We start from the raw sequence: 16,781 nt of genomic DNA on the forward strand, positions 1-16,781 counted from the left end.
TCTAACATCTCTCATGTCTGGTTCTGATGTTTACTCCAAATTGTTGGGTTTTTTTTTTCTTTTGGTGTGTTTTGGAATTTCTCTCAATAGCTATACATGATGTATTGGGTAGAAAGGAAGTGCTATAAATAGACCTTGGGTAATGTGGTGGTGAGATGTGGGACAAGGGGAAGGGAAGTATTCTACAGTCCTATGATTAGGTTTCAGTCTTTTAGTAAGACTCTACCTCTGAACTATGAACTTCAAAAAAGATTTTCAATTTTTCCATTATCTATTAGATGGGACAGGATGTCTAGTGCGACCTAAAATTGGGTATTTCCCTCTCCCAAGGTCAGTCTCTGGCTAACTACTTTCTCCTAAGGGCAGGCAGGCTTTGTTAGGAAGAAGAGTACTCTGGCATATTTCAAAAATGGTTCTTTTACCTTCCCTCTATAGGTGTCATTAGGGAATTTCTTTCTGGTATTTACTGTGGGAACCTGGTTAAGCTGTTGGAGGTAAATCTTACTTTACAGTGGGAGTTCTCCTGTGACTAGGTACCCTTAGAAATTTTAACTCTCAAACTGAGCCTTCAGCAATTTATCAAGTGCAGTTCAGATTTTCCTACCTAGGTTTCCTACCTAGGCTTCTGCTTCTGAGTCTCAGTTCTGACAAGTCATGACTTTCCTGTATTTGTGTGTTGGTCTCTCCAAGCTTGGAAGCAGTGGTTTGTTCTTTGTCCTGTTCTTTCTTAAGGATTCAAAAAGAGCTGTACATTTTTGTCAGTTTTTACTTGCTATGAGAATAGAGTGGCAATTTCTAAGCCCTTTACATATGGAACCAGAAACTGGAAGTTCCCCTCAATACATTTTTGAATGATTGAATGAATGATGAAGAAAGGCTGAGAGTTGAACTCTTCCTAAGATAGGTTACAGCAACTCCCAAGTGTATTTATTGTAATATTGTAGCTTTGCTAAAATTACATTTATAAATAAGGGTACAATGCTTTATATAGCATAAAAAATATTTACTATGGTAAATTTTTTAAGGCTGAATTTTAGAATCTGTAATAATGGAAAAGTATGGTGAAGATATATATTTACTCATGGAGCTATTAGGAAAAAATGAATAATACAGTAATCACTTCCTTTTTCACTCTTTGTTTCTGTATACTTTTGAAGGTCTAGGTCAAATTTTCTAAAGCCAGTTCACCTAATAGTCAATCCCTCATATACCAGATTACCTAAAATTTAACCTCTTTTTTTCTGTTTATATGTATATTATCTAATTAGTATGGAGAAGATTTAAGAATGATTTTTTAACAAATTTACACATGAGGGCTCCCATTTATTTGTAATACTCCTAATATGTTCTATCATATTTGAAGTATTTAATAAGTCATGGATGTTATCTATTTTTGAACACTTAAGACTTTTAATTCAGTGTCTAATGTCTAAATGGAATGTTTTAGAACTCCACGTTCCTAACAACAAATAATTATCAACAGTATTAAAGTCATGATCAGTAACTTGTTAAGTAAGGTTGTCTTGATACTATCACTAAAAACAAAAGACAGTATTATTTTGTACCTCATATTCCGATTACATCTTATGAATTAGAAATCTTTAATAATAAATCATATAGTTGATGATTGATTAACAAATCATCATTTATCAGGCCATTCATAGTTTTGGCTACATACAAATTTTGAAACATGGTTTTCATTATAGTAAGTGAAGCTCAAGAACAAAAAATAACAAAAGATATCACAGAGTCACAGCTAATGTAAGAATGTTGTCTCTAAAGGAATTTAATTTCTCACATTGCATGGATTCTAAAGGATTCTTATCCATTATAAGACTAGAATATTTGCAAGTCTCCTCCCATAATTCACCTGCTATTCATTCTTCAAAATTCAACTCAGATGCCATCTCCTCCATAAAACCTTCCTGACCTTTTCCACTGAGTAGGGCACTTCTCCTTAGACTATCATATAAAAGTTAATATTTCTATTAATTATAATTTTATAATTATAATTTTTGAACTTATTTTTCTTTTCCATTAGCTCATGTACTCCTAAGAGCTATAGAGAAAAAATTTCATGGTTCGTTATGGTTCTCACACTTAAAGCCAGTCATTAACATACATATATAAGGTGTTTAAAAATGAATAGATTTTATGATCACAGAATAAGCTTTTAAGATTTTTACTTACATTTCTCACATTATGATAATTTTATCTGTTTTCATATTTTTAATTTAGACTGCAAAGAATGTACAGATAAATATTAAATATAATCTGATGGTGAAATCAGCAGCATTTATAACTACATAAAGTTTTTATTTCATTTCCTTCTTTTGTTACTCTGCTTCCTTTATTTTAAACTTCTTGGTTGCAACCAAGAAGGTTAGAGCATTTAAAAAAATATTAAAAAAAAAAGATATTACTCTTCCCTACTTATGCAGAAACTTTGAGAAGTTAAAATCCTATTTGCTACAGTAATAACCTTACTTTTTAAAACATTATCTTAATTATAAAACTATGATTTTAACAAATAAAAAGACAAATGACAATGATTAAATATACTGTTTTGTTTTTTTTTTTTAAAGATTTATTTATTTATTTATACAAGTACTGGGTACAGTCAGAAGGACAGGAGGGTGAGAGAATTCACCAGAGCCAGAGAGGGGAAAAGAACAGGCAGACTGACGAAATACACTGCAGAGGGGAGCAGTGGGCGCGGCAGGAGATGTCTGTCGTGCCATGTGGGACCCTCACCGGCGGCTGGGGATCGAACCAGCGCTGCAGAGGCTGCGGGCAGCTTCGCAGCCCAGCGCTCAACTGCTGCGCTACCAGGGGAGGCCCATACTGTTAAGGAGGTATTACTTATCCAAAACATTAACCAATTAAGAAAATGCCCTTTTAGAATCCCTGAGTCTTCATGTTCATTTCCTCTGGTGGAGAGATCAACCACTAACTGCATCATTTTCTTGGCTGGTTTTTAAGGAAAATACAAAGTTTATAAAATCCACTAGATATTTTGAAAGCCCAGGTGCCAAAGTAACTACATTTATTATAGACTTTGCTATTCCCAGAGATTTTTATGGAATGCATTGGTATAAAACGTATAGAAGTGTAAATTTCGCTTACTTTGTGTCTTGTTTGGAGACAAAGATATGAAGCTATCATAAATGAGACTACCATTCATCCTCTAAGAGTAGACAGAATTTTGTCTCCTGTCTTCTTGTGCTGCCAGTACAACCTTATATGGAGTACAGACAAGTATGTAACTATGTATTAGGCAAGTATGTAACTCTAAATTTACTTTTAGAACAAATGACAATTTATAGTCTTTATTCCTGCTACTGGTATAAATCAGAAATTGATAAACTTTTTCCAAAATGGGTCAATATTTTACATTTTCCAAGTCACATAAAGTCTGTCATATACATGACATATATATACACACACACATACATATAGATCTCCTATATATACGTATATTAAAACTATGTAAAAATACTTTCTCAGCTCACAGGCTGTGTAAAACAGGACTGTGGGTCAGATATTACTCAGAAGCTATAGCTTGCTGAAACCTGGTGTAGACACCATTAAGAATAGTATATTTAAAACTGTTCGATGCCAATGCTATTTTTGAGAACACCATCAGATTGGGGCAATAGGGAACAAAGAGTAAAGAACAATTTGGGGGTGAAGCAGACCTCTCCTGCCTCACCAGCTGCTCCCCTCAGCAGTGTATTTCAGTCAGTCTGCCTGTTCTGTTCCCCACTCTGTCTCTGGTGAATCCTCTCACCCTCCTGCACATCTGGCCTGTACCCCGGTTCTTGTATAAATAAATAAATCTTAAAAAAAAAAAAAAAGAACAATTTGGGGACGTCACTAATATTTCCATGAAGTCATTTTATATATTCCAAGTTGTACCAACATTACTGTAAATAGAATCAGAAGGAGACATTCTCTACATTAATCTCACAGATATCTTCTTAAAACTGGAAAGCATGTTTTTTACTCTTAGTTTTATAACCATAATTATAAAAATGATTTCTAAATCTAGCATAGAAAGTAAAACTGCCAAATTCAGATAAAAATACATGATAAATTATATACTGCAGGGTCATTCTTAGCACCCAGCCAACTACACATTCTGAAGTCTCTGAAGAAATTATTCTAAGCTTAAGTAAAAGATGAATTTAATAAAGGAAGTTGAAACTACTGATGAAAAAAATGAAGCTTCCTTCTTTTTGACTCATCTCCAAAGTTTGAAAAAAATTTAACTTAAAACTAAATCCAACCATAATCAACATACGTTCACTTAAAGCCTATCTTTAGAATATGTCACTCTACACACCAAGGAAAACACTCAAATTTAAACTAGTTACACAAACATGGCAAAGGACATTGGACTTACTCGTGGACTAATTATTATTGATTCACTTTCTAAGAAAGAAAAAACCTTGTTTGGTAAATTGATATCACCTTTCTCTGAATAGTATGAATTTAACAGAAGCTAGTAAAAGCTAAAATGTATAAATGTATTATAGCCTTAGATGAATTTAAACAATAACATAAAAAAGATAATTTCAGAGAGAATAAAAACCAAAGCTATTATGAAAGGTCAATGGTTATAGGGACAGTGTCCTATATATCAGAGATAATGAACAAAGTAATATTCTCAAGTCAGTCACCAAACATGTACGCTCTGGAATTTAAGAGATACCTGGAACTCTCAAAGAGAACCTATAAGAATTAGAGATAAGCTAACCTAATTCACTCATTTTAGTATTTCCATTTGTTTTGTGTGCCGAATCTGCAAGAGAGATAGCGAGACATGATTAGATCTAAAAAGGAAATGCATCATATGGTTTTTTAACCCAGGTTTGTCAACCATAACAGACCTTCATCATTTTAAAGGACAGTCATTTACTTGAAAGGACACTCATCTATCAAAAAAATTTTAACATAATTCTCAAAGAATATAATTGAGGAGGAGTAGAAACCTACTATGAAGACAAATAAGCTTCATTATTTAGTTCGTAGGATAAAGCATCCTTATGTACTAAAAATCTCTGAAAATGTACCGTAGGAGCACATTGCATAGAATGGCTTTACTGATTTATTTCATAGTCATGAAATCAATTTGAAGGGAATACTTTATGTTTTAGTCAAAAAGAAATGTAAATGAGGCAGGGAAACTATATAGTACTGAGTCACAAAGACTCTGAGTCTTGAGTTTTTTATTAGCACTATACTAGGAAGAATAAAAAGCCTGACTCTAGTTCAAAATCATCATGCTAAAGAAAAATTAAAAAGTAAAATCAAATCATGTTAACAAAAAAAAAAAAAATCACCGCAACACATAAATCTCTTTAAAAAATAAGGAAGCCTTTATATGCTTATGTGGAAAGAACATATGCATTAAATAACATACAAAAGGAAGGTACAGAAAAGTGTATTTATCAGGCTAAAATTTGTCTTAAAAAGGAAGAAACATAATTTATACAGATATTTCCATGAAATATCTCTGGAAAAATGCTTTAGAAGCTGACAAAATTGGTTGCCTCTAGTGAGGATACGGGGTGAGTAGAGGCAGGGAGCGTTTCCATTGTAAGTGTGTGTGTGTGTATAAAAATACATATATTAACTTTTGAATTTTGAACCATATGAGTACATGTACTACCCTGTTAAAAATGAAATTGTATTTATATAAACATTAAATCCATAGACAAAAACAATCTCTTACCAGATCTGTTTCTTTTTATAGGGGGCCTACGGAGGTCACGCATAGTATCTTCATCTTTACTCGCCACTAATACAGAAAGACAGACCATTGAAAAATATATAAAATGTCAAACATACTAGATTTATTACACAATCACCTATTCATTCAACAAAGGTTTTCTGAGCTTTCCTTTATGCTAGGTGTGGGAATACAATAGTGATCTAGAGACAAGTTTTTTGCCATAAAAAATTTATGGCCTTAATGCAAAAAGTTGCGATTTGTTTCAGTAGATCGTACTTGTATAAAAGGAAAAGAATACCAAATTAAACGCCTCTAAATTTCTTAACTAAGACCCAAAATCTGTACTTAGCACTAACTCAGTTGGCTACTCCATTTGTTGCTTACCTTCTTTGTGGGTTATTTATGGCATATTATAATTTTAGAATTAACTTTCTGAGTATTCATTCAGTTCCTCCAAGTAGTCAATCTTGTATGTGTTTGAGAAATGTAAACTCTAATTTAAAAAAAAAAAACAGAATTCTAGCTAGGACTTGTTTCAGACTGTCTATGGTACAACTGGGTATGCCAATGCCACTACATAAAATGTTATCATTAACCTAGAGGCTAAAGGAGCCTCACAAAAAATAACCTAATATCCAGCCTATATTCAACGTTGAATTACATTGTTTTGTTTCATTGGTCTTTACAAAAAAAGCATTATGTTTGACTCTGTATGTGGTAATTACCACATCCTAGACTATCAATGGCCCCCGCCATAACACTGACTTCCTATGTTTGTTCTAACAAAACTGATTTAACCCAATTTTCCTTTTATAGTAACTAGAAAAGAAATCTTGAAAACACAGGCATTCAATGGTTCAAAAAATAGCTTATTTAGCCTTGCTATTATGCATCATAAGACAGAGATGTTGAAAAATGATCCTATTGATTTTATACAGCTCAAAAAGGCAGAATTAAGTTGATGAAAAGTCACAACAAAGTAGTTTTTACATATTAAAAAAAATTACTAGAGTTCCCTTTGAAACAAAATAGTGAGAGAATCATTTTCATGTCACTGAATGTGGTCAAGCAATGGCTGAATGGATGATAAAGGTACACCACATACTCTAAGCAACTCTGAGTAGATGTCCTTCCTAAGTCTTCTAGCTCTAAGATTCTATGAAATACCTATCTCAGTTGCTAGTGTTTCACACATTAGGTATTTACAACTTAGTTTTAAAAGTTAATCTTTGGGGGCCTCCCTGTTGGCACATGGGTTAAAGTTTCAGCATTATCAAGCTATCACCAGCCTCTGCAGCATGAATTTGATCCCCAGCCAGGGAGCTGGCCCTCATGGCGCAGCAGACCTCTCCTGTCTCGCCTACTGCTCCCCTAAGCAGTGTTTCAGTCAATCCGCCTGTTCTGCTCCCTACTCCTCTCTGGTGAATCCTCTCACCCTCCTCCCCAAACCTCTGGCCAACATCCCAGTTCTTGTGTGCATTAAAAAAAAAAAAAAAAAAAAAACCTTTAAAAAAAAGTCAATCTTTGTACATGTGATAATAAAAGCACAATATAACTTACCATTTTACTTCCATTATTATAACTACCGTTCTCTTTTTCTCCTCTCTGCTACCACCCTTTTGAGGTTTAATTAAAACCTAAAGCTCAACTGAATCTATAAACATCATTTACTATTTCAGTCCCCATCTTTTCATTTAAAAAGCATTTCTTGGGCCTCCCTAGTGGCCTAGGGGTTAAGTCTCAGTGCTACCACTGTGATAGCCTGAGTTCAATCCTTGCCAGGGAGCTAACAACACATATGGCACAGCAGACCTTTCCTGTCTCGTCCACTGCTCCCTTTAGCAGTAATCTGCTCCCCACACTCTCTCTTTGGTGAACCCTCTCACCCCCGGCACCTCTGGCCTACATCCCAGTTCTTCTATGAAAAATTAAATAAAATCTTAAAAAAAAAAGAAACATCTCTTGTATGTGTTATTATATACCCAGCTGATATAAAATACCCAAGAAGGCAGTACCACAGAGAGAAATTAAAGAATAAAATAACAAGACCCTTCTTTCAAAGCAATTTCTTCCCCTAGTCCATTTTCATTCACCACTTTACACCAGCATCTAGCATGAGGACTGGCAAAAAGCAGGTGTTCAATAAATATCTGGTGAATGAATGAAATAACTACAGTAGCTAAAGAATAAAATGCTCATGACAAACTAATAGGCATTTAAAAACACCCGTGATTTAGTTAGAAATCACCACTGTCAGAACAAAAATATTTACTTACTCCTTGAAAAACTCATTGAAATTTTACTCAATATATTTTTAGATTATAAAATTCATATTGTTATTTTCAGAAAGGAATGAGTCTGGCCATTGAAGAATAGCAGCTATATATGTATATATTAACTGAACTGATTGACCTGAATGGCTATTTTAATGTGAAAATAACTCAGTTCTGGAACTTCAAACAATAAGAAAAGTTCTAACTGTATCACTGTCCTAAACTAATTAACATTTATCGTGCCTTCCAAAAACAGAATGACAGATGACAAAGATGTCTTCATTAGGTTGCTTAGAAGGTGGCCTCTTGGTTTAGATTTTTATTCTTAAGGATAGTTTTGGATAAATTTTTCTCAAAACACACCCAGTAGTCCTATATACAATTACAGGTTTTTCCTGTTTTCTGAAAATAGAACTTCCCTATCTGGTGTGATGGATGTGCTAGATTGTTTTTTTTTTTTTTTTTTTTTGGGGGGAGGTAATGGGAATGCTATTACCATTAATTTAATGGTAAAAATTTATTAATTTAATGGAAAAATTTTTGCGCATTCCCAGATGCAAAAAATTACCTTCCAAATCATATCAAATGGGAACATTCTACTTTCAGATAGTATATATCACTATTTTGAATGACAAAAATAAACAGAAAGCCTATGCTTCTACGAGAATGGTAGAAATCTTCCATCAAAGTGACTTCTCGTTAAATAACTGCTAGACAGACTGTACAAGTATTTATTTTACAATTCCCTAAATTCTTTCTTCTTTCACAAAGAGGCTGAGATGGGAACATGTGAAATGCTGGATACAGAATGACTTTTAAAAGCACCTTTTAGAGTTAGAGAACCAATTATCTTAAATCTCTTTAAGATCACATACCTCTATTTCTAATAATTGTATATTATACGCAGTGTGCAATTGATATATTCCAGATAACCTGTGCATGGGTTCCATCAAGCTATCATCTATATAGGGCAATGTTGTATCTTTTCCATTTTTGGCTGTAAGATTCTTCAGAAAAAGACAGACCTGCTTAATCAAAGTTTAATACATTTCACATTTCTTATTAAATGCCATAAGGGAAAAAATTACTTAAAGTCTGTATGCTTTACTGTGATTTTGTATGTACTATATCACTTCTGCAGAAGCCTTGTCAGTTAAGCAGGGAAAATCATATAGATAAAGGTCTTTGGCTTAAAGTGGGTGTGTAACTCAACCAAGGTCCAGGGCTCTTTCCATGACACTATGCAGTCATGTACCTCTTAGCAGTCCTTAATTATAGGCCTAATGTGAACAAAGACTACTCAAGACATCCTATTACATAATGGTCTTATCATATAATAGATTGTTGTGACTGGTGCTCAATAATCATAATTATATCAATTTATTTAACTTCAAAATTTCTATAACTTTATCCCAGGTTTAAAAAATGAGAACCTTTTGGTTTTCAGGGTATAAATCACATGTAATTAAAACTACTGTAAATAAAATTTCAAGATTTTTTTTAAATCACCTGGAAAATCTGATTTTAGCAACTATTATTCCAAGCATTTTCCTAAGATAGTTTATAATCTTAACATAGTGATACACTATTTAAAGAAGTAAGCGGGAGGTTTGTGTTTATTTGATACTGAACTTGAACAGAGAGATTTTATTCTAAATTGAGGATAGAATAGTTCTAATTATGAAGCATGATCTTATTAGAAGCAATACATAAGGAAATAAATTAGGATATGGGTTAAAAAAGCCAGGGATGATCAGTTGCAATAGCTATAATTTATTGTGAGGTTTTCCTAATATTCAAGAAAAGCAAACTGAAAATAAATGGAACTAAGACTAAAGAGCCCTATGCATTAATCACAAAACTTAATCTTTTCTAGGCTTTTCAAACTAGTTTAAACATTTTTAAAACCTTAAGTATACAAATATAGTCTATTTCTATGTAACATTGATGAAAAGATTTAATATCTTTAATCTTCAATATCTTTGAATTTGAATGCATCATATAATCTAATCAAAAACACATTCATTTTAATTGGCAGCATTTCTTCCTTTTATTAATAGTTGGCACACAAAGCAACAGTGGTATATCTTACATCTTAGATTTGGTGACATGTAGTATTAAACTGATGACTGACCATATTGTGTCATGATTTTACTTTGCAGATCATTTAATCTATTTTAAATAGAAGGTAATGTGATGTATTCATTCAACATTTAAAACTTTACTGAGTAGTAATCACATGGGAGAGTTAGTGAGGTACTTGAGAGAAAAATCAAAGCACTCTGGAGAAAAAATAACTAGGTCTCAATTTTGGCCTACTCATCTACTGCATGATATTAGGGAAAATCTTAGCCACTCTAAGCTTTCTCTTCTATATCATGGGCATAATATCTATTTTGCATAGTTATGTGAATTAACAAAGTGGCTAGTACTTAGTAAATACTCAAGTATCTGCCCCAGTCTCCACGTTCCCCCTACCTTTTTTTTCTTGACACAAGCCTGTATTGCTTAATTCAATAAACAACCTATAAAGAAGTTTCACTAAAACTCTGAGTGAGGTATGATTTGGGACCCTTTAGGAATCAGGCTATTATTTTAAAGTCTGTACATAAAAAAGTTGTCAGGAAAGGAAAACAACAAACCTGAGATATCTTGTGTTCTGCTGGTTTTCTTTGAGACCATGTTGCTGAAAACAGTTTGTGACGATAACAATGGTTCATCCTCTAAAGAATAAACAAGATAATTATCAACATTCAGAACATGTGCTCTGTGTAGGGATTATATGTATTAACAGACTAAGCAGAAATGCAAGTAATTCATTTTCTTAAAATATATAATTAAGTTTATCAAAATTTAGGGATTCAACCAGTTAGAACTACTCTTGACAATATAAAATTTAATTATACAACACTGATACATTGCAACCAAAGCAAATTACTTTTGGAAAATTTAAAAGATGAGCTAAAGCATCATAAATATGGAATACAACAGTGAAAAACAGTTCGATCTTATAGATTTACCAAAATAGAGGCAATCCTTCATGTGCTTAAAAATATAGAACCACAGTAGGTTCTGTGGAAGAGCCAAAACAACGCAACGTATTTATCGCCTACTATGTGCAAAGCCATCTCTGAGATACAGAAATATCACACGGCTTTTCAAATATATATGTAGACAAGACTTTTGTCTTCAGGAAGTTAATAATCTATAAGAGAAATAAAACTAAGGTATACATGGGCTAAACTGTCTTGAGTTGTTCCATGGAACAGTAACTTACATTATCCGTAGAAATATAAAGTCTCTAAAATCAACACATCTTCAACTCTATCATCAGGTAAACTTGTAGCTTATTATTATGCTCTAAATTTAATATCTTCTTTATATCCATCAATGGTCTATCACCAGCCATGTAAATCCACTGTGATCACACGTCCTGACTTTTATCTCATAGATGCCTTGCGTGGGGCTAACACGAATGTCACCTGTAACTCGGTGTTAGATGTGGGGGGCAGGGTAGGTGAAGATGGGTTAAGGGAGTTCAACTGTGTCGTTCTAAAACTACACACATACTTTGTAGGCATCCTTTTGGTTCATTTTGAGGACAATTAATAGTCTTGCTTTGTCAGGCTCCTTAACAATGAGGTTACACTGCGGGCCTCCAACGTGGGGAATTTTTGGTAGAGACCAACACACACGACAAAGAGCGATCAGCTCCAGTTTATGAGGCATTGAGGAGCCTCAAGTTTAGACTAACTGACCTACACCACCCGCTGCAAGCACAAGAGTGGGGTGTCCAGTCAATCATCAACTACGCTAATCCTCCCAACGCTCACAGCATTTCCTCTTCTCTCCCCACAGGGTGCTGATGGGAAAGGACTGGTACAGCCATCCTGAGAGTCAAACCATGAATTGGAAATGGCTTTGGTACAAAAATAGGTCGCATGGGTGGGAACCAAAAAGAAACCGAGCCCGGGCCCTGATTGCCGTCCCCCCATAAAGGCCTGCAGAAAGAGGTAATCCCTGATCCCCCCTAAACTGATGATTAGAAAGGGCAGAGCTCCCCGGCTCTGCTCAGGTCCTCCAGCCCGGGCTTTTCCCGCCTGCGGTCGGGGTCCCCGCGTGGGGGCGCACCTCCATCGCGGAGGAGAAGCCCCCAGAGGTCGGGCCCCGGCCTGGGGCGAGATCCGGTGCGCACACACCCCACGCCCCGCCCGCCCGCGCCCCGGCGTGCAGCTGAGACTGTTACCTCCATCAGTCTCACCTTCAGAGAAATGCGACACTGGTATCCTTCTTCTAGTCGTAGCCGGAGACTGCTGTGGCGGAAGCTGCCGTGAGTTCTGCTGCTGCTGCGGCAGGCGGGACACATTTCGTGTCTTCATCTCTTCGGCTTCCTCTGGTCTCCGCTGCCTCCGCTGAGATCTAAGGTAGTAGTTGCTTTCTCTCACTTCCTCTTTCTCAGAATCGGGCCGGAACTCTTCTCGCGAGCTTCGTTTTCCCGCCCGGGACTTTTCTATGGTTACCCGGGGCTCGAAGTCGCCGTACACTTCTGGCGGCTCTTCTGAGAACCTCACTTCCCGCCGGCCGTGACGTGACGGGGAAGGAGTCCCGTACGCAGGCGCGTCACTGCCGCCGCCATTTTGAGGGCTGAGGCGGCGCCTGGCCTCCCGCAGGGGTGCCCTCGGCGTGACGTAGATCCCCCAATCTTCCCCCATCCGCTCCGCCCGCCACCCCTCGCCTGCCATAGTTGTTGACGTAGCTTGTAGTCGGTCGCGAAGATGGTTTTGGGGTCCCTGATTCTCCTGCCTTTGATAGCGATGGCTTCTCGGGGTTTTGGGCGGTGGTCGCGGCGGTCAGGGAGGCAGTTGAGAGTCGCCCGGGCCGCCGCCTGCGTCGTCGCTGCTGTGCTGCAAACCTGCCTCTGGGCCCATGGTGTGTCCTGAGGGCTGTGGAAGAGGCAGTGCCTGGGCTGGGTCAGCTGCCTAGGGTCACTCCCGCCTCCTGGCTGCAGGCACCAAAGAGGAGGAGAAGAGGGAGGAGGACGTCGCTGTCCTTGGCCTTTGGGGAGGGAGGAAGGGAGGAGACCGCTGAGAAGGGACAAGTGGCTGGGCAAATTGCCTTGCCCAAGCGGAGCTGCTAGTTGCAAGTGTGGCCCACACCCAAGGAGACACCCCCAATATGGGAAAGGCCGAGTCCGACGGGGGTGGAGAAGTTTCAGTCCCGGTTCCCAGGTTGTTGCGCAGTTTTTCTGAACTTTGTTGATTGACTGCTCCCCCGGCCGTGCCTTATCAAGTGTCTCCAGCCGGAGTGATCATCAGAAAGATAATTTTGTAGGTGTCATCTCGGCAATTATTTTGTGCTGAAGCTCCTTATGAAAGCAGTTACCCGGTTTTAAATTTTAAGTCCCCTGTTGAGAGTACAAAGTCCTATGTACGGGCATACTCAAGTGGATTTACATTGGCAAAATGTACATATAGCAAGCGCAGTCTTATTTCTGATTTTCGTAGAAAAAATCTTAATCGCAGTCCTGTTCAGAACAAATACTTTGAATAGAGACAGCACTGTAATTTTAACTGGCCATTCATCATTTTTACTTTGATTCTGGGCATGACTTGATAAGCTGTATTTGATTTATGGTGAAAAGCTATTTCACTTCCGAACACCGTATATACAGATACGGATAATCTGCAAACATCTAACTGAATTTAGACATACTGAAGGAAGATTAATTAATGTAAACTCAGCATAATTATCGAAAGGAAGATTGATGTTTCTTTCAAATAAATACACTTTCCTTCTTGGAGGGCTTTTCAATAATTGGTTTTACTGAAAAGACTTAAATTGTAATTCGGATACCAATTACTATACAATGAAGGATTTTGAAAAAATCCTTATTAAAATCCTGCCTTATTATTCTTTCAATATTTTAAGTAATATTTAGAATATTTTTGAGTAACTCATTTGTTCCTGAAACTGGGCACATTTCAATGTAGTAAAATCTTAAGGTGCATGGGTACTGTTTCTTAACGTTTCATACATTTGGCCACAGACAGGAATTGCATGCTGTAGAGAGTCTCTTAGGTTTTAGCTTGTAGGAGCTATTTGCCTTTATTTGCTATATATTATAGCCAAAGAAACTGGAGAAGCTAACAAGGGAAATGCTACTTTTATTTTATTTTGTTTTTTTACTCTTAAGGGAAAGTTAAAAACATTTAACCTTGTGGACTGGATTCCACAGTACATTTGGATTTACTGTTTTCCAACAAAATGCTGGAAAGTATTGATACTTGGTTATACCTGCCTTTCAAGAAGTGCTTTCTCTATAAAAAGTGCCTATTATATATTACTCATTAACATATTAGCATAAGTTCTGTAATGTTATTATTAAAGGATATATAAATTTATAGTGTTAATATATATAAAGTTCATATTATGAATGTGAATGCTTGTATTAAGAGCCCTTTGAAACATTTGCCGGGATAGGTGACTTTGTGGAAACTTGGATACAGACTTGCAAAACAGGTTTGGGGGGGGAAGCATATTAAAAAACAGAAAGTACAAGTTTTCTGCATATATAGAACAATTAGAGATAACGAAGTTCTACATATTATTGAATACTTGCACATGTGTTCTTTTGTAACTTAAAATGCTAGTAAACGTTTAGAAGTGGTTTTAAATGGGTCATGAGAATCTTAAAATCAGAGGCATGCTAAGTTTTAACATTAACACATATATTTGCTTAGGATTTTCCTTCTTGTCTAACTTACTTGTAACTGCCTTTCACACCTAGCAACCTTACTACAAATACCAAACTTGCATCATTAGCTGTGAGGTAAAGTCAGACTCTTGTCAAACCAGATACTCTGCTGTAGATGTTTTCCAAACTATAAGGATGGCCCCAAAGAAGTGGCATTATAGAGACAGTAGACTCAAAGTCTATATTAAAAGGGAATTGCACGACCACCAAAAACAAGAAGAGGCACAAACTTTGTATATTAAATATTTTGGGAATTTGATATTTATGGAGGAAGTCAATGAATCAAAAGACAAGACAGGTAGTTGTTTTATAAATTATTCTTTGCTATGATCATTTCTGCTATATTGGCACAGAACAGATGCTAAATAAACGTAGGAACTAAATGAGTATATTCTTAGGGAATTTATCATAGAGTAGGGATGATATGCAAAGCAGTTATAATTCAGATTAAGTGACTAGCATTAATGTATATGCATCCTTGTTAGGCCTTGGTCTAGGAATCTAGTGTCCTGGATACTGAATTTATAAATAAAGTAACTATTTTAAATGAAACTTTTTTTTTTAAAGAGTTATTTATCCATATAAGAACTGGGGTAAAGGCCAGAGGTGTGGGGAGTGAGAGGATTTGTTATAGAGCAACCCTGATATTAAACGGGTTCCTGGCTGTGGGTCCTCACCCGCGAGCTTTAAAGGGACTTATGAATACTCTACTACAGACACACACAAAAGGTTAATAAAAGGTTTATTTACAAGAGAAAAGGAAATAAGGAAAATGTACAACTCAGGGAGAAAATAGGGAAATAAAGTCTTTAATGCGTCCTACCCGATCTGACGACCTGGAAACCCAAAGTCACTCTCAGAGCTGGCCAGACGCTGCGAGCTGGCGGAGAGCCAAAAATGGGGGATTCCCCCAAAGCCCACGTGTCTGCCTTTTATATCCACCTGGCTGTTTAACCCCACCCTCAGGTCCCAGCCACCTTCCCTTTGGTGGTGATGGGATTTGGAGTTCCCAGTGTCTTTGGCTTTGACCTGGGGTGGGGGTGGAGTCCACAAAGCCTATATGGAATTAGCTTTGGGACATCCTTTTCCCCCTAACAGATTCACCAGAGACAGAGTGGGGAACAGAACAGGCAGACTGACTGAAATACACTGCTGAGGGGAGCAGGCAGCAAGCCAGCAAAGACCTGCTGCATCATGTGGGTAGCTCCCTGGCCAGGGATCCAACTTCTGCTGCAGTGGCTGGGGACAGCTTCATAGGTTGCCTCTTAACCCCTTGTGCCACCAGGGAGTCCCTTAAATGAAACATATTAAAATAAGGTTATTTGTACAAGAGTTTTGTATAGGGTAAGCAAAAGTCCAGTTTTTAACTGAGAAAGCATAATTTCATTGTGCATAATAGTCAAATTTCTGGTCAAAAGGGAAATAAGTAAAATACCAACTATGTCTTGGTAGAAACAAGTAACATTGTTTCTAATGAGGAAAAGATGACAAAAATAAAAGGAAGGAAGTTAAAGAGAGAGTAGTTGGCTCCATGTATTCTCCATTCTCAGATGTGGCAGAAACAAAAATTTTAAAATACTACAAGTCTTGCAGGAAAGGTTATGCTGAAATTAAAATTTAAACTCAGTAAAGTGAGATATAACATTCTTCTACTTAATCTTTGTTGAATTAGATATTGTAGTCAATTATTAAACACCAAAGAGTGTTTCCAATTCCTGTGACTTCTGCCAAAAGATCAAATCATGTTTACACGAAGGGTCGTTTTGAACTTGGGCTATGGACTGGACAGACCCTGTTCTAGGTTCTGGAAATACAGATAGCACGAATAGACTTAAATGACGGCCCTCCCTGCCATCTTGGGACTTCCTATCTAAAGGAGTCAGAGAAAAGTCAAAATAAGTGTGTTGGTTAAAAAGTTTTATGGGGAACGCCTGGGGTCACGTGATCCTGGTCCTGCCGAAAAGCCTGCCTTCCCTCGCCACTAGGCGGGGATTTGTGCGGCTCCAAGGCGCGGGCT

The 16,781-nt window shown here is 36.8% G+C and overlaps 2 protein-coding genes across 7 annotated transcripts in view; one reads left to right on the top strand and one right to left on the bottom strand.

Moving 5' to 3' along the window:
• TOR1AIP1 (torsin 1A interacting protein 1) overlaps positions 1-13,026 on the bottom strand; it is a 38,438-nt gene extending 25,412 nt beyond the window's left edge. For 2 of the 6 annotated variants that reach the window (XM_037506355.2, XM_037506358.2), the window contains exons 1-4: positions 12,272-13,025; positions 10,653-10,733; positions 5,738-5,803; positions 4,760-4,804 (exon numbers count right to left, since the gene is read on the bottom strand). In XM_037506355.2, coding sequence (XP_037362252.1) covers positions 4,760-4,804; positions 5,738-5,803; positions 10,653-10,733; positions 12,272-12,752 — 673 coding nt within the window. In that variant the 5' untranslated portion in view covers positions 12,753-13,025. Of the gene's footprint in view, positions 1-4,759; positions 4,805-5,737; positions 5,804-10,652; positions 10,734-12,271 lie in introns of all 6 variants that reach the window. The other 4 variants (XM_037506359.2, XM_037506356.2, XM_037506354.2 and 1 more) reach the window with 3 other exon arrangements.
• Positions 12,248-16,781, top strand: part of LOC119241225 (torsin-1A-interacting protein 2-like) — a 34,901-nt gene continuing 30,367 nt past the window's right edge. Inside the window, exon 1 of the mRNA XM_054693434.1 lies at positions 12,248-12,434. The gene's annotated coding sequence lies outside the window, so the exon portion shown is untranslated. The remainder of the gene's footprint in view (positions 12,435-16,781) is intronic.

Source organism: Talpa occidentalis, unplaced genomic scaffold (assembly GCF_014898055.3).
Source record: "Talpa occidentalis isolate TD23 unplaced genomic scaffold, MPIMG_talOcc4v2.1 talOcc4.12, whole genome shotgun sequence".
Lineage (NCBI taxonomy): Eukaryota > Metazoa > Chordata > Mammalia > Eulipotyphla > Talpidae > Talpa > Talpa occidentalis.